The sequence below is a fragment of the Tenrec ecaudatus genome, chromosome 9 (genome assembly GCF_050624435.1).
Source record: "Tenrec ecaudatus isolate mTenEca1 chromosome 9, mTenEca1.hap1, whole genome shotgun sequence".
Lineage (NCBI taxonomy): Eukaryota > Metazoa > Chordata > Mammalia > Afrosoricida > Tenrecidae > Tenrec > Tenrec ecaudatus.
This window is the reverse complement of record NC_134538.1, coordinates 116,105,773-116,129,434: the sequence shown is the minus strand read 5'-3', so window position 1 is coordinate 116,129,434 and position 23,662 is coordinate 116,105,773. Positions and strand designations below refer to the sequence as shown.

At 38.2% G+C, this 23,662-nt stretch overlaps 1 protein-coding gene across 1 annotated transcript in view; it reads right to left on the bottom strand.

Moving 5' to 3' along the window:
- Nucleotides 1-23,662, bottom strand: part of PCLO (piccolo presynaptic cytomatrix protein) — a 367,625-nt gene that overhangs the window by 27,932 nt on the left and 316,031 nt on the right. The window contains exons 18-21 of the mRNA XM_075557645.1: nucleotides 21,189-21,282; nucleotides 19,460-19,531; nucleotides 17,759-17,939; nucleotides 15,941-16,135 (exon numbers count right to left, since the gene is read on the bottom strand). Of these exons, the coding sequence (XP_075413760.1) occupies nucleotides 15,941-16,135; nucleotides 17,759-17,939; nucleotides 19,460-19,531; nucleotides 21,189-21,282 (542 nt within the window). The remainder of the gene's footprint in view (nucleotides 1-15,940; nucleotides 16,136-17,758; nucleotides 17,940-19,459; nucleotides 19,532-21,188; nucleotides 21,283-23,662) is intronic.

Here is a 23,662-nt window from a genome sequence, read left to right as displayed (position 1 = left end):
ATAGAGCAGGCCCCAGCAGGAGACTCAAGGTCCCTCACTGACCCATAGCGCTACACTGGACAACACTGGATACACAATGCAGGAACTATACCTAATCTGACCTTATCAAACCGGGGCAAAAAATTAAGAGTGTGCAACAGAATAGCAAAACAATGAAGTCCTGGAGGAATCCCAAAAATAGACTCTGGGGCCAGGGCATAGGACTCCATCAGGCGCAACCAGAAAACACTCAATAAAGTCAACAAACAGGCCTGGAACTATTGATAGGCTTTTCTTTTGTTGTCATTGTTTTTGTTTCCTTTTGTTGTTCTGTTTTGTCTTTTTTTTTTTTTTTTGGCTTATAATTGTCTCTGCATGTCTATCTAGATAAGATGGGTGAGATAAACAATCCCAAGGAGAAAACAATGGGACTGACAGATCTGGGGGGACATGGGAGAGGGCAAGGTGGGGAAAGGAAGGTGGGTACCAACAAACCCAGGCACAAGGGACCAACAAGTGACCTAAAATTGATGGCGAGGAGGTAGTAGGATGCCTGGTGGGGCTTGATGAAGGGCAATGTAGCCAAGAGGAATTACTGAAACCAAAATGGAGTCCAAACATGATAGTGGGAAGACAAGGGGAAAGTAGAAGGAAATAGAAGAAGGAATTAGGAGGCAAAGTGCAAATATAGAGGTCCAAATACAGGCATGTGCATATGTAAGTATATTTTTATATAATGATAGGGGAACAGATCTGTGCACATATATTTGTATGTTAAGTATTAAGGCAGAAAAGGGACAGAAGGTCTACGCAAATAGACCTTCAATGCAAGAGCACTTTGTTCTAATAACCTGGCATTCTGTGATGCTCATCCTCCTGACACAATTGCTGAATACAAAATGGGTACATAAGCAAATGTGGTGAAGAAAGCTGATGATGCCCGGCTATCAACAGATATAGTGTCTGGGGTCTTATAGGCTAGAAGATAAACAAGCAGCCATCTAGCTGAGAAGCAAGAAAGCCCACATGGAAAAAACACACCATCCTGTGTTATCATGAGGTGTCGATGGGATCAGGTATCAGGCATCAAAGACCCAGAATAAAAAAATCCTATTGTTGTGAATGAGGGGGAGAGCAGAGTGGAGACCCAAGACTATCTGTAGACAATTGGACATCCCTTACAGAAGAGAAGGGTCACAGGAAGAGACGGGCCAGTTAGGGTGCAGTATAGCACCGACAAAGCATACAACGTTCCTCTAGCTCTTTAAAGCTTCCTTCCACCACCACCTGCACTATCATGATCCTAATTCTACCTTACAAATCCAGCTACCCCAGAGCATGTACACTGGTACAGATAATAGCTCACAACACAGGAAATCCAGGACAGATAAACACCTCAGGACTAATAATTAGAGTAGCAATACCAGGAGGGGAAGGGGAAGGTAGGGTGAGAAAGGGGGAACCAATGACAGTGATTTACATATAACCCCCTCCCTGGGGGATGGACAACAGAAAAGTGGGTAAAGGGATCAGTTGGTGTAAAACATGAAATAATGATTTCATTTATAAATAATTTTTAAATTATGTTACAAGGGTTCAGGGAGGGAAAAATGAGGAGCTGATACCAAGGGCTCAAGTAGAGACAAAATGTTTTGAAAATGATGATGGTAACATATGTACAAATGTGCTTGACACAATGGATTTATGTATAGATTGTGTTAAGAGCTGTAAGAGCCCCAATAAAATGATTTAAAAAAAAGAGAAACATTTCACCCAACTAGATGTGTTATATTAATCCCACAAGATCTGGTTTTATTGAAATACATTTTAAACACTATATTAAACACTGGAGAGCATAGCTTCATAAATTAAAAATAGAAAAGATTATTGTATATTTTTAAAAACTGGAGTAATTAAAGAAAATAATATGTATAGTTACATTACAGGGGAGCCACCAGAGAGTATTGTTCTAGAAATGGATTCTTGAACTCATTCTATCTCTTGGCGTAATGTGTAATACCCCTCTTTCTATATCCTTTCAGGAAATAATATCCTAAAATTATATGTAATGCTTCCGAATTTTATGATTTTGAAATGAGCAACTTAAAAAGATTCTACACCTGCTTTGTTCTTCTCTTTCAGCGCTTTAGAAATCATGGACATATTAGATAGCCATGCATTATATACCTGCATATTATATATGAAAATTGTTTATTTTATTGAAGAATTGAGGTTTTCTTACAAGTACATTTTCTAGGCATTGCTACATGAATTACATCTTTTCTTCATATGTACCTTCTCCTTGAATTCCAAATTTTGCTATAAAATATGGATTACATAAATATAGGATGGAATGAGTCCTCCTATTGATAGGGACCTTTTTCTTATAGAAGTAAATCCCACTGAATCATTTTTCTAAGTCAGTTTTTCAGAGGACATTTCAGGTAAACACGTTATCTTCTGTGCGGCAATTTAATCTGTTTTAAATTATTCTTTGACCTCTTTAGTACCCTTTGCTGCTAGCTGGTTAGATATAATTTTATTTTATTACTCTACTGGAGCTCACCTCAATTAAACCTGTTAATGTCTCTCTGTCTGTACATCTGTCTTCAATTAGCTCGCCAGCTGTTTTCCCACCATTGCTCTTAAATATGCAGGACTCGCTGTGCTACCGCAAGGTGGCAGCAGTTTTCCAGGAGCCCGTGCGCATCGGATTTGTAGCTTCGACTATAATTGCATAATCAAGGAAATTTAAACTTGAAAAGAATTCTTCAGATACTCTTTTCCAGAATAATCACTTCATTTATTAAAAAAAAGAACTAAGTCCTGGAAAAATGCAATCGTTTGTCCAAATTCTCAGAGTAACGAATTGAGAGTGTTAAATCTAAAGTGGATGATTTCATTCACTTTTCTATCACATTAAATTTTGTCAAAGTAAAAACATACTATATCTGAATTCAGCACTGCAAACGTACACACACTTCCTATTTATGATGTTTTGTCCATAGCTTTATAAACGTGGTACAATTCAGAGTTATTTCCAAATATTCCAGGTATAAGCTATTATACAGACCGCCTATAATTTCCGGCATTACATAGTTAATACAGTATTGAATATTACCTTAAAAGCAAAATGCGCGCATGTAGAATTGAGATAACCATTTTATTTAAGATAAGGAAGCCAATAATTCTTTGTATATTCAATGATGGAACTGAAGTAACTAACGTGCACATTATATAAGAGGACATCAAAATAAAAATTTGTGGAAAAGAGAATGGGTTTTTTCTATGGATTTTTAAAGCATTTTGCATATATCATTTTTGTCCTAGCTGACCTTAATTGTGAGTTAATTCCGAAGGTTGGGGAAAGGAAGGAGGTCCCCAGTAAGATGGATGGACCCCGTGCCTCTAACAGGGGGCTCACACAGAGACCAACTGCCAGGAGAGCAACGTTCAGAGTAGTGTTTCTCTCTGTTGTAGGAAGGTAAGGTTGTGCGAGTCAGAACAGCTCTACGGCACCCAGTAACAAGAGATTTATATTGGTCATCTCCCGCACTCTTTCCTCTACGCCTAGTCATGCCTATTGTTCTCTGTACCTATCTACTTCCCACTTAATGTTGTTGGTTTTGCGTCTTTCCCCACTTTATATACAATGGAGGGTTTGAAGTGTTTCCTCTTTTGTTGATTTAATGTTAAAAGGGATCTTAAATTGTCAAGTTTTAAGTAATATTATTTTCAATATAATTTAATATGTTTTCCTGAAATGTCCACTGTAATTGTTGTATATCTACTATTAAAATTTAGAGATACCTCTTTTAGGGGGAAACACTGCACTTTACAACACCTCTGGACATGTAATATTTCCCTCTTCTCTAATTCTACATCAATATATTCATTAGCCAATTTAAAAATTAAAGATATCTGTCACTAGAAAACTGATAGACTTTGCTCCAATAAACTTTTGTAGGAGTGCACACATATATCCAAAATACAAGTTTTCAATAAATAAAATATTGAAAATAAAAACCTTGACTTTCCATGCCAGCCATTTGTAAGAAATTTTTGTAGAGAAAATAAAAGAAAGTTTATAAGATCTTTTTGTAGGGAAAATAAAGAAACTTTGTCACTGAAATGCTTTCCTCAATGACAAGTTCTTGCAGAGATCCATCGATATCGTTGGCCAGGACTTCCTCTTGCGTGGGTCTACAATCAGTGTTCATGGAAGCACCCGTCATGAAACCGTATAGTGCATTACATTGGGTAAATCTGGTGGACACGATCTCTTTAAAGTGGTGAAAACCAAGGCTGTAACTTTGAAAACTAAGGTATTCCTGAGCCAAGCCATGGTATTTTTAATCATTTCATAAGCATGTGAAAGTTGGGCATTGAATATGGAAGTCTGCGGAAGAAAGAACGTGTTTGAATTAGGGTGCTGGTGAAGAATGTTGAAAGTAGCCTGGACTGCTGAAAGAACAGATGCATTATCTTGGAGTCAGAATGCTCCTTAGTGGCAAGGATGGCGAGGCTTTGTCTCAGGGACTTTGGGCACGTTTTCAGGAGAGACCGGTCCCTGGAGAAGGCCACCATGCTCGGTAGAGAGGAGCAAAAAAAAGAGGATGTCCCTCCACAAGATGGGTTGTGACAGTGACTGCAAGTGTGGGTTCAAAGAACAATTCTGATGACAGCACAGGATCTGTCATTCCCGGGTGGCTGAAGGGGCCCTACTGGGTGGCCCTCACAGCAGCCTCTATGCAGCGCCTGGTACAAAGCAATAATGGGCTGCTAAAAATAGAAGGTTGTAGTTCATTTTCCCTTACAAAAATCAAAATGTGTCCTTCAAGATCTTCCATACTGACAGTGTAGGTTCATCGAAGAGGAAAACGGACATGCCATGTCTCCGTTTGCTATGTCCAGGGTGGGAAGTTCTTAATCATATTCTGCTAGCACCTCTCCATCCACATTTCTCTAACTGTAGGTCAAGACATTCTCATGAAAAATTGAATCTGCTGCCATGTACAACGTAGAATTTATAGGTTTCTGCATCCCAACGAATCATTTACTCTCTGCTTTTGCAGATAATAGGATCAATGGCTTATTTAAGAATTGGGATTAATAGGATATGCATTTAACATAAAAGGTTATTGGTAATGAGAGTAAAGGGAGTTTAAACTAATACAAAAGATAGAGGATTTGTTACCATACATAAATAAAATCAATGATGGCTACTAGAATCTTTGCTTTTATAGAACAATGTTGCATTTTATATATATCTTCTACTTCCAAAAATATGGTTGATACTTTCCAAGAGTACCATGTATACTTGTGTATAAGCCGAGTTTTTCCAACACATTTTTAATGCAGTTTTTTGTGGTAGAATTAGGTGCCTCGGCTGATATTTGTGTCAGCTTATACTTGAGTATATATAGTAACTGATATTGGAAAAAGCTGTTTCAAATGAAGACAGTTAAAAAGGGTACCAAAATTCATAGCGAATTAAAAATAAAGAATGAAATAATATTGTGCACAGAATTTTATCTTTAACAACTTTCAGTTTATAATCTCAGCTGGACTGATATGCATAGAAAGAAGAAATAATTTATCAGGTACTAAGCTTTAGTTTTGGGCTAAAAATGGTATATAGTCATAATTATGAAGATCATTATAGATAAGTAGTAAGGAGAATTATATTTTAAATCAAACATTCAAGAGCTCCATCATTTTTTTCTAAGACAACCCAGTTTTCCATTATTAATTTCATTCTCTTTGATTAAGAGCAGAAATATCTTCTATTGCAAATTGTTTGCACTGTACTTGCATTAGGCCACCAGATGGGTAACTCCAACAGCTGATATGGGGGTGGGGGGAGGAATAGGCTGGAATGAATACTATTGTAAAACACGGAGGGATGTTTCAGAGCAGCTTGATTTTTAAAATACTCCATTTCGGATAATTTTTCTTTCTTAAATAATCCTGATATTATCATAATCCTTTCACAGGATAACTTAAAGACAACAAGAATGCTGTCTTTAGACATCAAATAGTTCGATTTATGTAAAAAAAAATTCTGTCCAACGGAAGAACTGGGCAAATTTTGAGTGTAAATAAATAATAAAGTAATAATACCATATTGCTTGAGATGGCTAATGCTAGAGAAAACATTGAAACATCACTTTGTAAGATTATGGAAGCATATCCAATGTCCTCAAAGTAAAGCTGATGTGCTGACAAACAAATCCAGTACCATAAGACTTAGCCTCTCCTGTTACGTTCATTGATCTTTCTTACTCTCTACAACTAGGTCACTTCAAACACACTCCACAGCAGTGGCTGGCTACCACCATACACAATGGAAGGACTATGAATGAGGTGGAACCAGAAGCCGATCAAATAAAAACCTAATTAACTCTCATATTAGCCAGATATTTCCAAACATGACAATGCTTAGCTGCATATAAATTTAAGTTCATGACGAATTGCAGTTTCTCTTCCCATTTCAGTTTGAATGCAACTAATTTATGCTTTCCCTATTCTTCATAACTCTTCCAAGATACATTTAAATTGGTTACTCAGTAATTAGATATATGTTTGTTGATATATCATCAACACCTGGAAGAGGTTATTCAGCGTAATATGCATTCTAAATAAATAAACTAAATGCATGTATGTATATATGTATGAGTGAATGATGTACATCTGATGTAGGGAATCCAGATAATCCCTCCCATTGAGTTGATTCCGACTTATCTCGACACTATTGGACAGAGCAGAGCTGCGCCTGATGGTTTGAAAGGCTGTAATATTCATGGACACAGACTACCACACCTTTCTTCCACAGAGTGGCTAGTAAGTTCAAACAGATAACTTTTTATTTAGAGGCTGAGTGATTTAACCACTATATCACCTGGGATCCTTAATTCAGATAATAGTTCTTATAAATTATAAATATAGATTTGCAAAATTCCCTTTTAAACCTTTATTATTTAAAATACACTGAATTATATTAAAAATAAGAAGTAAGAATATCAGATTTTCTTGAAATTTGAATCAAGGTGATTAATTCAATTTCTATTATATCAGTAAAATTAATATCTAGTACATGTGATCAGCAAGATAGATAAATGCAACAGAATAAGATAAGAGAAAACAATTTAGAAATGACTGTTTTTCCAACAGATGTTATCTTCCACAGGAGGACACACAAAAAGGTCATTCTACATTTATAACCCTCCCAGACATTCCCCTTAGACTGGGCACAGCTCAGTTAGTGATGCTAGGCAATTTAACAGTCAAATAAAAGGAAAAAGAAATAACAAATATGAGCATATATTCATGGTTTAGTTTTAGGCATGCCTAATAAAATAGTTTAAATTAGTTCTATAAAATGAAAAAGAAATGTCATTCACGGTTACAAATGAACACTGTAGGAAAAAGGAAAGAATGGGTCTGAAGTGCCGCTGGAGACCTAGAAGGCGTGAACATGTCAAACTCATGGGGTCACTGGGACCTCTTACACAGAATCCTGACTTGGTCCGTATCATTGGCTTATGGAAAAATGATGATCACACCAGAGGTCTATGTCAGCAGTTCTGAAGACCTTTGGGCCTCAAGACCCCTTGTACCCATTTAAAATGTGTTGACCACTCCAAATACCTTTGGTTTATAAGGCCTTTATCTATCATATTTAAAAGGAAGACAGATAAAATCTTACGACGAAAGTTCTACAAGTATATATTACATTAGCCAATGAAACAAAGGTGATGGCATCTCATGTAGTGACTAGAACACTGTATGAGATGAAGACAAGAGTGGAAACAGCAAATGACATCTTAGTATTTTGAGAAACATTTTGATCCTGCAGAAATCTGAACATGTCTCTGGGGTTCCATCAGTCAGTGGACAGACTTTGAGAACTTCTGAGCTAGACCTACAGCGAGGGAAAAGAAATACTATGAAAATGAGAAGAAACCATTTAGCACTAGATTCTTGAACAGTCGTTGTAAGCCATTGGTTGCATGAACATCATTTTATGATGCTTTTATATTTCAGTTTACTTTTGTAGTTAATTTACATCCTCACATTGTTAAGTGTGTATATTTCTAAAAAATTATTAGAATTAATATTCTCATTAGCTTTCTCTAAATTTCTTCAGCTAGTGTTGCATCCTATACTCCACAATACTAGAAGTGTAAGCTCCCACTTGAGAGTTGCATATGTCATAAAAGCATGCACGCTCAACCTATTTTATGTCCTACATAAATTCATAATAAATAATGATATTTGGTAATCTTTCAAAGGATTTTTCTTTATATAATTAAATTTATTCCTGTCTATAATACGTTGGAGGATCAAAATAGTTATTTACATTTTAATGCCTTTAACCATGAGACATTTTTATGAAAAACTAAAATTTAAAATATATCATAGAGTCAGACAGAAACAAATCTGAATTAAACTAAAAAGCTAATTCACTGAAACCAAGTCACTTCTGACTCATAGCCAGCCTACAGGACAGAGTAGATGACCCCCAGAAGCTTTGAGTTTGTCTCTCTGTAAAGGAGCTGAAAGCTCAGCTCTCTAACCCCCCCAGCAGCTGGGGAGTTCTTACTGCTCACAGCACCAAGGATCCTGAAGTAGCTGTGAAAAAATTAGCTTTCTAAATATTTCTATGTTGTAGGATCTTTTTATGTAAGAGGAGGATAAAAATAGAATTGGTTCTGAATTTGAAATATATGAGGAAAGACAAATTTTGTTACTCTGTTGTTTCTAAGAAAAACCAGAATAGGATATAGATTTTTAAAAATTTTACTTTTTCTTATACATTTAAAAACAGATGCCAATATTTCTGACTTTTCCAAGTTTTTTTTTTAATTGCCTTGTTTGGTTGATGACATTAATCTTTCCACTAGCTCCTGATCAAATTATCATCAATTAAATTTATCTAATCTTTCAGCATCTTAAAGCATATTGATACAAAATTATGATTAAATTTACGTTATTTCTTTTTACACACCTAATATACTCTGCACATCAGTGAAAATTTTTATACTTTCATTTACAATTCTTATGTACTTTTATCTCTTCAAAAATTATTGCTACTATATATATACAATACAATAGTAAAAAATTTTTTAAATGCTTTAGAAGTACCCTGTATACCACAGTTCCCCAAATTCATTTGGCCTTCTGCCTCCTTAAAAAAAAATACCCAGCACTCCATGACCATGAAAACTTTTGTACAATAGCCCACTGTCAAGTGTAGGTATCTGCTTTTGTAGGTCACCCCCCACCCCTGCTGCACACACACCTTGTCAGTTGTTCCAGTAGTGCCCACGGTAGAAAACATTGCTTTCTCTTATTCCGTAGCCCCATGCTGTTTTCAGATAATCTTGCACAATGAAGAATGGTAGAAAACTATGGTTTCACACATTTTAATACAAGTTAATGAAAAGTGGAAAAATACTAATTCCTTTATAGTTTGATGTCTGGATTTAGGCAGTTTTGTAAAGTAGCTAAATTGTGTCTTTGGTATTCCTCCAACTCTCTTTAGTTAGTCGTTCCCTTGGTTCCATCATCCCTCCTCCACGTGTGATCACGCTCCCACCTCCATGCCCACATTCTACTCACTGTCCAGCACCCCACTGTCATGTGTCCCCATTCGCCTTCCCACAACCCAGATTTCCCAGTTCTTTCCACTGGAAACATGGTCTTCCCTCTCTCCTCTCCTCAGAGTCTTGCACCCTGGTGGTAATTTGTTAAACTAATCTTTTGGAAGTAATTTTCTCAAACTCCAAGTAAAATCATTTGTGTTTTAAAAAGGAGCTACCTTAGAGATTATATGCTAAAGGCATGTCATGAATTGTATTCAAGAACTTGGGCATGGGAACATTAGACCTTTCTCTCCATCTCACGTATCAATAGCCCGTTCATAGCACACAGCTCCCAACTTAGTACACAGTAGACATTGAAGCCAATGTTGATACTCAGATGGGCCAATTAATTTTGTTAATCATATCAAATAAAATGAACATGCAAATTTCCTGTGTGGACCAGACCAAATTATACGCATGGTAAGGTGCAGATCCATGGCCACTACTGAAAAGACTGAAACCACCAAGCCAATGGATGAAGGACGGTGTCCATTCACCTTCAGAAATGAAAGTAAATGCACAAGAGACCGTGCCATATATTAGAGCAATATGTTTCTGACAATCAATCGTAAATTGCTTGGAAACACATGGAAATGAATAAGTAGTTATCCAAGAAATATGGAGACACAACTGACAAAATTTAAGAAGATGTTTATAAATATTCTCAGATAACAAAGTAAACACTCAAACACTAAAACTATTCCCTTTGATTCTATGATTCTGTTGGAAGTTTGCTGTATTTACATCATTTAAAATAGCCTAAATTGTATTTAAAACCTTTTTCTTTTGTCCATTCTTCTCTGTGGCCCCCTCCCTGCCCCTGTCCCAGACCTCAAACACACTTAAATGAGAAAAGTAAAATCTGTTTTTATTAACTTCTTATATAGTAACCTTACAGAAGACTTTACCTCCAAATGAACTCATCTTTTTTTCTTTTATAGACCCTGTCCTTTCCAGAAACGCAGGTTGCTAAATTCCTTCTGATGAGAAGTGAACTTGCACTTCCGTTCAGAAGTGAGGGGACACTGAGTTTGGTAACCAAGCCCATTGCCCAGCTAGTTGCCCCACCCAGCTACCCAGCCCTCTCCCCAGAGAGCGCAGCTCCCCCAGAGGGCCGGGTTAGTAGCGTGTGTGTCCCCCACAGCACGCAGGCTAGGAAAACCTTCGCTGACAGGTGCCGCAGGTGAGCTTGCTCAAAGTGGACTGTCCCGCAATGGTCAATGGAAGTCACTCCAAGCTTTCCGCCTACAATCAGGGGGCTCCAAGGACACCTGACCACGATTCTCTCACAGATTAAAAAAAAAATTTTCCCAACCCACCTCTCCAACCCACCCCCATTGCTCTTTTGGTGGGTTAATTCTGTGTGCCATATAGAAACTACTTCTAATTGTAAAGCGCGCAGTTTAAACCTTACTACCAAACAAAAACAGCTCAGAGTTTTTCAAAACACTCATAACCTTTGATACATTCAATGTCAACTAGCTTAGACTTCAAAGTTTTAAGAATGCTTTCATTAGTTGCCCTTTGTGGATGATTTCCTCCTAAATATTTATGGCCTAGAATGTCTTTCTTGCCTCATAACGAGGACCTCTGGAATAGCAGGTCTTGTGTTCCACCAAAAATTCCCGGGGATTTCTAATTACAAGCAGAGTTCTCTAGACATCAGGCTGATATGGAAAAATCTGTCCAATCTTTTCCCCCGGGTTCCCTAGAAGACAAACCCCTGAAGGAAAAGGAAAAAGAGTTTCTCCTGGCTTAACTTCATAATTTTTGCTTGATCCATAGTTAATTCAACTTCTAGTAGAAATCCTCTGAGAAACTTAAAAACAAGTTGAATGGTTCGCTAGGGGAACCTTCGCCATCTCCTATAGCGCGGCGTCTAGATGCGCACAGCATCCTCTGTGGGCCGCGCTTCCCGCCGCGCTGGGGCTGCGCTGTGGAAGGTTTCCCATTGTTGGTTTACGGCAGCTTGACTACCAGCTTTCAGAAAAGAGAAGGCAGCAACTCGAGATGGTATTCCGCTCTCATTTCTAATTATCGCTGATCGCTTGTGTAAGGACACGAATGATAAGGGGCAAGTAATAGATGAGCATTCTTTTCATTGGCATCAGAAAGAGCTGCATTAAAAAGAGCTGCTCCTTCCCTTTGTAAGGCACAGGTTCAGGAGTCACAGGGACCAGCAATAATAATGTTCCTGCCGGTGACGGTTTCTAGCTGCGCGTTCCTAGATCCTTCAGCCATGCTACCCTCTGACTTGGATCCCACATCTCGTTGGTGTGATAAAGTGAGAAAAGGGCAAGAAAACACTTTGCACAACGTGACGAACCGTTCAAAGGCAAGGTGCTATTTTCAGAAGGCAGGGGGGGCACTCGTATATAACCACTTGAAGTTATGAAGTCACTGACCAAAAACATATGTATATTTATATGTTTTTAACTTTTACAATTATTTTCTGTCTTAGCTATAATGGCTTGCATTTTACATAGATTTCACCTTAGAGTATGTTTGCTATTAAATTTTTGCTAAAATTCATGGTTCAATCCTGTTCTAGGTAGATCTAGAGCAGGAGGTGACTGTTAGCTCTCTCTCTCTCTCTCTCTGTATATATATATATATATATAATATATATATACTAGAGGTATTTTATTTATCATCCATAAGAACAAAATTAAACAAGAAAGCATGGGATGTTGTCGAGTTGCTCTTTTGGTTGTGATCTAAGGGATGTCTCCATCAGTCAGGACAGGGGTTCAGAAGTATGAAACATCTATTAATGTATTTGAAACCAAATTCACTGCCATCAAGTCAATTCGGACTCACAGCAACCCTAAAGGACAGCGTAGAACTGCCTTTCGCCCCTAAATTATTTCTTGGGCGCTCTTACAGAGACGACACCTCTTTGTGGGAGTAGAAAGTCCTGTCTGTCTTCCATTTCGAACTGCTGGCCATGAGGGTCACAGCCTACCTCGTAACCACTGTGTGACCAGGGCTCTTATTTGAAGACCGTAATTTAAAAACAAAAAGCACATTTTGATACAAATCCAAGAGAGAATTTAATTTAGATAAAGACAGAAAAATATGTACGTTGTTTTGTGACGCTGAGTTGAGTCTGACTGGAGATGACCCCATGTAACAGCATAGAATTTCCTAGACTAAAACCTGCATGCGAGCAGTTTGTGAAGCCTTTCTTCCGTGGTGGAGCAGGCGGGTTCAAATGACCCGACCTTTCAGTTCACAGCCAAGTACATGACCCTTGAGCCACTTTAAAGTAATATTAAAATCCTAATAATTAAAAACAGGGCATGAAATAAGGCAAGAGTTTGATGTGGTAATGTTTACAATTATGGAATGTTTCAAGTGATAAAAATGAATAATATTGAGAAATTCACTGAAATCCTTTGCTGGGAGAGAAGGAATGTGACGTATTTTTGGAAATATTAGGCTAGTTATTAAAGGAACTGTATATTTTGGTAATAATCTCAACTGGGCTGAGTAAATGCACATTCAGAATGATCTTAATTTTTTAGTTATTTCCTTAATTACCTGGCTAATTCAAGAAACGGAATTTTTCACATTAATTGGGAGCTGTGTATATTAAAATTTAAAAATTTCTGGGAATGGGGGAAATTCAATAGGAAACACGAGGTTTACCTTTAATTTTGTGGCAAATATAAAATGACATTATGTGTTCACAGGGTAGAAGTGACTTAGGTTCAAATGTGGCCACCCTGTTTTAAATATATAAACACATGTGTGTTTTAAAATGAATATTTATTTTTACGTACGTTTGAATCTGGTGCGGTAGTAATTTTATAATCACCCTGGTCTGATTTCTGTGGGGAGTGCCATTGTTATGTTTTCTAAAGGAAAATTTTCTCTGGTCCTCAGCATTGGACAGATAGGAACTTGCTTCTCTGTGTGGAATTGTGCTGTGCCCTGGCGGTTAGCTGCCTTTCCACAACCAGGGCTCACGGAATGAGACCCTCAGGTGACGGTGAAGTAGATACGATGCACGAGAAGAGAAGAGTCGCAGCTTCGCCTAGAGTAGCTCACCTTGACGACATAGTTTTCTTTCAGTTTTTATATAAGCTTCTATTTTTATTTGCTAACACACCTTCATCTGCCCTCCGATGTTTCTGAGATGGCACCGTGCTCTGCTCCCAAAGGTCCTAACATCACAGACCTCACTAGCAATGTCACAGCCACTCTACAGAGTCTATATCGCAAGGAATCAAATGAGAAAACAAAAAACTGACACGCTCTGTTTAACTGTATCATATAACAATGGCTCAGAACCCAGTAGTTTATGAATGAAATAAAGATACTTTATTTATTACACAGGCACTTGGATATTCACATGCCCAACACATCTGATACACGTCACGGCTATGGAAACACCAGTGGGAAATGTTTGCTTGTAGGAGAGAGAGCCTGCACCAGGTGAGGGTGAGTGAGAGCATTAACAAGTTTTCCTTGACTTCCCTCTAAGAATTTCCAAAAGTCACTGAATATTAAAAAAAATTACACTTGTGGTATTATGCAATTACGACTGATCTACATTTCAACTGCTAGCTCCAATTGTGAGCGATTTAAACTTTTATCACAATGCAATAAATTTATAGTCATGCTTGAACAGATTAGGTTAGTAGCATGCATTCCATTCTGCAATATGAATACTGTTAATCGATTTCCCAACAAAAGTTGAAAGATGCCCGGTGCATAGAAAAGTACGAATCACTGTCATCGAATATTTCATGGGTCTGATCTTGGGACTTACACAGTGATGACGAAATCTTGAGATGCCATGCCCACAAAAGCACATTTAAAAAGTGGATAAACACCTGTTATCAGAATATCTCTAAAAATCAAAAGATGAGAGATTTAAATCTGGGGAATGTTCTTGCTGTGGGGTTTGTACAGTGCCTTTCTGCTCACCTCCTTCTGGCTTGACTGGTCCATCAGACATCACCTTCCTGAGGGCTAGCTGGCTTTGGTCTTGGGTGCCATTGGCTGGAGGAGGCAGATTATCAGACTGAGTTCTTTGACTGGGTTCTTAGACTGCTATGCCGTGTCTGTGCTGCTCCCTGGCATAATTAGACTGACCGCTGTTATGTGCTGCCATGGCAGTGTGAGTGAAATGGACACCCGGAGTACGGCGCCTCGGATGGAATCAGCTTCGATGTTAATCATGCAAACAGAAGTGGTCTTTTGTGCTCTTGAAATCAGTTGTGTTTTCCAATGCCAAAATGACACCGCATGCATAGCACTAAAGGGGGTTAAAACTGGCTGTTTCTTTGGAAATGAGGACTAAGAAGAAGGCAGAAGAGCAGGCTAGCCCCACCGTCCGGCCAGTGCCTCTCGGGAGTAGCAGTGTGCCTATTGTTTGTGGACTCTATGCACTCGTTAAGTTTGCACATCACGTGCCTGCTTTGTTCTTTTTACAGCTAAAGGGAAATACTGAAGCTAAGACTATGTAATTGGTATGTTTTCTTCGATGTACAGCTACCAGACATAGCACACTGTGACTTCCAAACGATACTCAATGGTTAGGATAAAAAATAAAATGACAAATTCTCTGTTATCCTACACAAAGTATGATCCAACAGGAATGGACTCCATTGTGCTCCTTAATTGAAGTCTCATTCCCTTTTCTCATATGCTTATACATATATTAATAGTTTGTATAGTTTTGAGAATGTAAGAAACACATTTCTCATAGCAGATTTTTAAATGGCCAAAATGCTCTGCACACGGAAAGCTACAACATTATCAATGAGAGTTTCACGGGCTCAACATGGCTTCCCCCACTAGGCTCTACAACCTGACTGGACTGCGTTAGTCTCCTGCCGACGATTTCTGTGTGTTTTCAGATGCCCGCATGTCACGGCGGCAGTGGTCTGTGTGGACTGTGTGTGCTGTTCTTGTGTCATGCCTGGGACTCTGGCATACATTGTGCTTTTTGATTAATTCCTATATTCTAAAGGATATTTAAGATCAATGAAAAGGACACACAACATTGCTTTGCCTGCAAACATCACAGACACAACCACCAAATACCATGGGTCAGGTTGGATGGATGGTGAAACAACGGAGAAACAGCCAGTTTTATTGTAGTGTAGGCAAATTAAAAAAAAATCTAAATAGGAAGGAGTCGATTGATGTATCGCTAGTCTTTACACAGACAAAGGGACAGAGAACAGAGTGCGCAGGGGATGCAAAAACCAGAAAGCAAAAACCAGGGAGGGGCAGCGAGGAAGAAAGGCAACAGATGAACACTAAGCTGCCATGCTGAGGGATTTATTTGCGTCTTTTACTTGGTTGAAGGCGTTGCTGCTGCACGGCGGCTTCGGCCGCAGCGATGGCGGCGCCCGCGTCTTCCAGGTGGGTCTGCGTGACGCTGCTTTTGCTCTGGCTGCGAGACGGTCCATGAGAACGGAGGTGGCCTTCCGATGAGGATTTCGAGCTGCCAGGGCTACTATGGGATTTCTCAATGGTGGGAACCTGCATGTCTGGTCACAAGAGGGTAAAACACGAGTTAGCATGGCCCCAGCATGCCTCCTGTCAAGGTTGGCTAACAAGTGATTTGAAACAATCTGAGATGTATGTTAATTCTGTGTCTTTTATGGGATTGTTCGCCGTCACTTAATGCGACCCAGCATTTGGGAACGATTAAACATTTGGGAAACAGATCTTGGGAGGAATGGGAAAAATGTCCTTTGACTTGAGAAGAGACCCATTTGAAGCATAAATGGACTTGATAACTTCTGGTTTCCCTGGGCAACGCGGCTCCTGCTGGTCTCAGCGCCTGCTGTCGAGCGAACCCCGACTTGGGGGCGGGGTGGGGGTGGGGGGCAGGTAAGAACCAAAAGACTTAGGCGCTGCAAGAGGAGTTTTAATGAAATACACCGTGGATTCTTGAAAGGAGGTGGTTTTCATAGGGTCTTCAGAAAGTTCCTGTAAGTTTCCGTTATTTTTTTAATTACATTTTTTTCACGAACGTTCTGAAGCCCCCTTTGTGTGTGCATGTTTGTGTGTTATACAAAGAGACTGAGGACTCATCCTCTCGGGTGTTTTTAAAGAAGGTATAGGTCACACACACACATTGGCTAATTTGATAGTCATAGGCAACTTTCATATGGTCTTTACTCTCCGGCTTTCACAATCGGGGCACGGTTGTTTATGGCTAAGTGGAATCCATCCGGGATCTATAAAACTCACTCATAAATAATCTACAACACCCAAAGTAGTCAATCGTGGATCAGACTGGCATAGAGGTCTGTTGGTCATGGCCTTCGCTTCCTATCTTCCAGAACACTTACAGTTGTGACCCACTCCCTTGTCACATATACAGAAGTTCTTTTCAATGGGCTATCCTGTATGAGGGCCTCTTCTCAGGAAGCTATAATCAGGTCTGGTTTTAAAATTGACATGTAAGGTTGTGTCACACGAACAGTAACTCAGTTTATGATGAGGATCCAGAGTGTATTGTAGGATAGATAGTAATGAATTGTTCACAGGGAAAGCTCGAATGGGAAGACTATGTACATTGAAAAACCAAATCTATGGCATTTGTATTTATTTATTTTAATATCATAGTTAAAAACCACAGGATTAACTTGAATCCCAGTTAGAATAGATCGCACCAAATTTTTCATGTCCGTTCGTTTAATGACATGAGACAAAGTGTTCCTCATATCACAAATAGAAAAGATTACAAAATTATCTATGTGGGGTAAGATTACATGTATGAAGAAACAGTTATATAGAACATGCCCAAATGATAACGGTTCTAATGCCTAAACAGTGACCTGGTGAAGATTTTTATATGATCTTTATAAATACCACAGTGCATACTATGAAATCAGATTTCCATCGAGTTTGGGACCTGGGAAAAAAAAAAAACCCACGACCCAATATAGCCCAACCTCCTCAATTGTACAGCTTGTAAAACTGAGAGTTGAAGCCCATAAAGTTATAGCTTTGAATATGGGCTGATTGGAGATGAAAACCTTTGCTTCTCTTGTTTCCACAGCCATCATTCTTTGGATAGTCTAAAATTTAAAATATGTTAAATAGACAGAAGGCACTCATTGACTATGTAGACAAACACTTCGTCTGGAAGTATTTCCTACCCTTGGATGGGTCAGGGAAGATGCCGTGGCTTCTGCTTTTGATGACGGATGGCTTCGGGGACTGCTGGCTACTCTGGCTGGAATGAGACTTGCCGTGGTCAATGCTTTCAGTCTGCTCCTTGAGAGGGTGCCACCTAGGGGTGTTATCGAGGTGAGACGTGCTAGACAAATCAATCAGGACCTGAAAAACAGTAAAGCACATCAGTGGATTTATGTACCAAGCTTTTTGAGTCATTATTTTTTCCCAGCGGTCTTAAATTTAATCAAGGCTATCAACCAAAGCATACAGCATAAACTCTGGAAATGCTGAGGGTGTGGAGCTCAGCTTTTGCTTTTTCACCTGACTGGCCTCAATGTCTTGTGCACAGTAGATAGTCAATAAATCCTGGGTTAAGTTGAACCGCAAGCACTGTTTCTAAATATTACCGAAATTAGCTGTTAGATAATGTAAAAATGAAAGGGTCATAAGTAAATCCCTTTACAAAACAGCAACATATTCTTTGATTATAAGATAGCTCTAAGTTTGACTAGAAATTTTGAAAAATATTTGGTTTTCCCCACAAGAGGTACAAAAGGAAAAGAAATAACAAAACCCAAACCAGTGAACAATGTGCAGTGACTAATTAATTTCTCTTATTTTGAAACATACTTTAGTTCATATCTGATAGAGGGACATGACTAACAATTGATGACAAGAAAATATAGCGAAAATATAGCGAACAATTGATGACAAGAAAATATAGTGGTTTATCATCAGGTGCCTTTTTCAATTTCTAGCATATTTGATTCAGTGAGACCTAAAACAAGTGAAAACTAGACAACAGATATATGACCTAGGTGAATGTAAACATAAGTCAAGAAACCAGAAGGATTTCAAATACTTAATTTTTTGCATTGAGACATTATGCCAGATGTAGGCTACATTTCAAGTAGTCCTGCCTACACCACAATTAGACCAAGACGTGGGAACAGATTTGAACGTATCAAGCTCTCGTTCGTGGAGCATGAAAGGGAGCAAATAGGTCCTCATGTTACCTCTGACTGGACAACCGTTCAGGACAGTTTTATCAAAAGACTAGGTTTGGGTTTTTTGAGCTAATTATTCTGTTAGTATTCATGCATAACTCTGCTCTACAACCAAAACTAAATGTTTAGAACATAATAAACGAATGAAGAAATCACAGGATTGGCCCACTTCAGTAGATTCCATGATTACGTTACTTTTATTCTGGTGAATCTACATAAATATTTTATATTGTTTTCTCTTTCAAGTTTTGCTTAAAATATTTTGAGAGATTTTCCTTTGGGTACTTGATACTTCAGTAGCAACATAAAGCATCATTCCATTTCACACATACATCCTTCATAACAACTGACTAACTAGGAAAATGAATTTGAAAAGATTCAGCTTATTTTACAATGACTTTTCTCTTAGACTTTAACATAATCATTTGAACGTTTCCTAATCCTTTTATCTCGCACATCCATGATAATATACCTGAAGAAGTATAAAAAAGGCTTTCCTTGAGTTGACGTCCATCTCTTCAAGGAGTAAATTAGGAAATAAATTCCATCCATCATAAAATATTATTCATAAACAGCTATTGGATAATATTTTTTTAAATTGCTGTGCCCCAAGCTTCTTGACCCACAGTTGGTTTCCATTGGCAGCAAGTAAAGAAATGGAAATGGTTGGCTTACCTCACCAAGAAAGTCATTGGAAGAAAACCTATCATAGTCCCAGACTGTCACCTCCAGAGTTTTCTTCTTGAGCTATGGTTTAAATGAAAATGCCATTAATCTCATGTTTCCATCAGATGCTTTTAATTAAGCTCATACTATAAACACTCTATTCTCACTTCTTTGAAGCCTTTCCTTTCAGAAAACATTGTTAACATGCTACCCGTCAAAAACTATATGGGCATCAGAGTAACTATTATGTACAAGCTCAGTGGTTTTTGTAACCCAGCATAATGTCAAACATAATTTTGTGAATAAAAAGGATCACATTAACATTTCTTATTAATCCATTCCCTCCAGTCTTTGAACTACAAAGCAAAATCTACAGGCTTGAAATAACATACCGCTAAAGAGATCTGGGATCATTTAGGTAAACCATTTGGATCATAGTTCATTGTTGCATCAAATATAAAAAAGCAAAACAGCATAGCATTGTCTCATTCCTTTGCGTGAATTTAACTCATTTGAAATTCAAGAATCCAAGTTATAATCTATAGCTCCATCATCAAATGATAAATTTTCCAGAGGACAAACTGAAAACTTCATTTACGAAGACAACCTCTAAATTGTTCTCTATAGATGTCTTCATTCTGTTCTACTTATATTTTTTTCCTGTTTTCATATTCCAAACTATCAACTATTTTCTGTGATTGATGTAAAGCTATGACAGTAGTTTCAGAAGCACTTCAGCGTGCCTGTGCCGGGAGTACTGTTTTGGCGGTGGATGACTGTGACGGTCATGGTCATGATTTTTTCCCTTAGACAGGTCCCATCCTCACAACGCCGGACACGGAGGAGGCCTCGCGTGAGAGAAGAAATGAGCGTCTCAAAGTCTGCCACGCTGCCGATGCGATCCTATGTAGTCAGTCTTCATTTTCTTTGAATTCTTTATGAAAGCCCAAATACAAGAAGTTGGAAAATATTCTCCCCCTATGATTAAGATATATATCCCAGTGTATTTGAAAAATTTAAATGATCAATAGAAAATTTCCACATTTATTTCTTTATCTTTGAATTTTACTTGTTGCCATTCACTGGTTTCTTTTCTTCTTTTTTAAAAAATAAGTGACTTCTTTATTTTGCTGCTACTGTTCTGATTAAATCTGATTTTACAATTTTTTCACGTAAGCATAATATCTCATAATTTTCCTTTAGAGGAAAATTATTTTGGTGCCAATGAAGAATATTTTCCAATGTGTTATATTTATAGCATTGTTCATTTTTGTCCATACTTCTTTCATGTTGCAAGTGTTTAACCAAATGATCATCAACTTTATGGATCTCGATGGAAACCAGGTTGGGATAGTTCTCCAGCATCACATCCTGATGTAGTGTCTTCTGAGCAGGGTTCAGGAGCTGCCATTCCCCCCAGGTGAGCTTTACAGCCACATCATTGAATGTCAGTGATTCCCTGTTTGGAGTCAGGTGAATGGATTTGATTCATAACTCAATCAGAATTTGAAATTCTTCCTTGTGCTGCTTCAATGTGCAAGACAGTCGTACGAGATTTCTAACTCCCTAGACTGGACCGTATTTTTTTGTTCCTCGTGGGGGCCTCAGACTGCACCTTCTCCCACTGGTTTCTTTTCTTACACATATGTCATGAATTTTTAAACTGACAGTTGAATAACTTTGCCATAATTTCTTATATTAGCCTAAACCTGTTAGAGGGAAAGCAATGATTACCTACCTGTTCCATGGAGATACTTTTATATATTACAGTTTGATTCCACTCTGGATTAAGGCTTTTCTGGACATACTTAGTCCTTCTCTTGTGCTCAGCACTGCATTGGAAGAAAGGAATGAGAGGTTAATTTGAATATTCACCCGAACTAAAGACTTCAGAGAAACCAGGACGTCATACTAAACTTTCCAGGATGATGTTTTGCTTAGAATAACTATAAAATTATCTTTTCAGTGTCATGTCTTACATTTTATTTTCAATTGAATGCACATGATAGTTTTAAAATATTTCAGATATCTTAATATTAATCTCCCTATTCATTAAAAAGGAAAAGATCATATATGATCTACTTCTACTTATATTATCATTTTGAATTGTTACTCTTCTCAGAGTATGTGAGGTAACAATCTAGCCATATGGTAATGTCAATGTATTTTTCCTATTAAATAATAATTTGATATTTACCTTTCCAATAGGTTAACGTCTAATTATGTAAGCAAAGCTAGAGGATTTCTTGTTTAGGTTTCTCTATACAAATTCTAATAGTTGTATTGACAAAGAAAAGAATTGAGAATGGCTATTGTGATCATTGAAATTTCATGAGTATTTTTACTCTATATTGAAACTACCTCCTGATACTGTGGGTAAAGTACGATATTTAATCTAGCTATACAATTATTTTGATTAAGTATAAACTACTGATCCATGTCAATAACATGTCCTTTATTAGGTACATTATGAACCAAACCTAAATATTTTCTCATTCCTTAAAACTTGACACATTTCTGTTTTTCCCTAACATTCCTTCCTCTGTGTGAGAAGCTAAACCCCTCATATTTAGTAGCCAATTTACCATATATCCCAAACCTATCCTAATCAAGTCTGGCAGAATATCAGTGCCTGGCACCCGCCACTTGATGTGGGTGTAATTAAATCACTGTTACCTACTGTTAGCCAATGGGCAAGATGTGTCTCTAATCTTTAGTTTTGTTTTGTTTTAAGAAGGAGGGAAATATAACAAGTTGCTTTTAAAGATAAGTTGTTTGGCTTCTTTATAGCGTGAAGGAGTCCTGGTAGTGTGACATGATTTCTGGTAATATCATGGGTTGCAAGCTGGCATGTTATCTACAAGGTCAGTATAGTTCAAACCCACCAGCTGCTCTATTGGAAAAACACGAGGCTTTCTCTCGCAGTAAAGATTTACACCCTGGAGACCCAAAGGAGAAATTCTCCTGTGTCTTATATGGTCACTATGAGTCCGAATCGATTTGATGGCAATGAGTTTAGGTTTGAGTGAGACTGTTTTGGTGGGTGAGCTTTGAACCTCTGACTGCAAGCTTCAAACCCACAGCTGGTCCTGGGGATAAAGATAAAGCCATCTGCTTCCATAAAGGTTTATAGGCTTGGAAACTCAATACCAGAGTTGCCATGGCAACTTGATGGCAGTGACTTATTGTGGTGTTAAATAACTTGGCATACTTCTGTAGCTCAAGCATTTCCTATCTCCTTTCTGCAGAGATAGCACACCGCTGACTCCATACATGTATCCCGAAGACCCATCCACTGCCATCGATGCTTTCCGGTTGATTCAGACTCAGACTGGCCCGGTAGCACAGAGTAGAACAGAACTGCCCCTTTGGTTTTCAAAGACGTTTAAATCTTCATGGGAGCCCACAGCTCCATCTTTCTCCCATGCAGCAACTGTAAGTTTGAACCTTCGACCTTGAAGTTAGCTGCTCAGTGCATAATTCACTGCCTCACTGGGCATGCTACCTACTCACAGAGTTAATTATACTTACTAATAAAAATAATAGCAGCTGTCATTTGTTGAGACCATATTATGTGACAGATTTTATGCTTATCACTTTTCATGCAGTACGTCATTTATCTCATAAAAACTGGAAAGAGGATAGTATTATTCCTACTTAGTGGCACATTAAGCCACATTGGAAAAAAATCTAATAACATTTAAAATGGCAGTTCTGAAATTCAAGGCCTGGCTCTTAATGACCCAGCTCGGTGTTCTCCATTGCCTGGCTTCCATTGTTTGATATTTTCAGCACCTTGTCATTATAATTTTGCCCCCGATTGACAATCCATAAAGATCTAATATGTGGAAGTGGTTTCACATCTTCTACGTCATAATCCAAGGCATTTCATGCTCTTCCAATCCTGACCTGCATTTGGAAAACATGCTCTCTGGTTCGTGGAATGTTGTATATCACGGTCAGCCTGCTCATTTCTCCAGGGTTCTCTGGATAAAAAACCAGGAGGGTCCTAAGTGATGTGATTGATCATGTCTGTTCAAAAATGACACTGTTTCTTTAACATAGGAGTAATTTCTCATATCAGCCTGAGAGCTATGGGTGGTGCCCAGGGTGACAGAGCCAATAATCACAGGAGAGCATCACATGGTCAGATCCCACTGCTTGCCTTGACTGTGTGCTCTCAGGGAAGGGAAAGCACCTGTGGTGACTAAA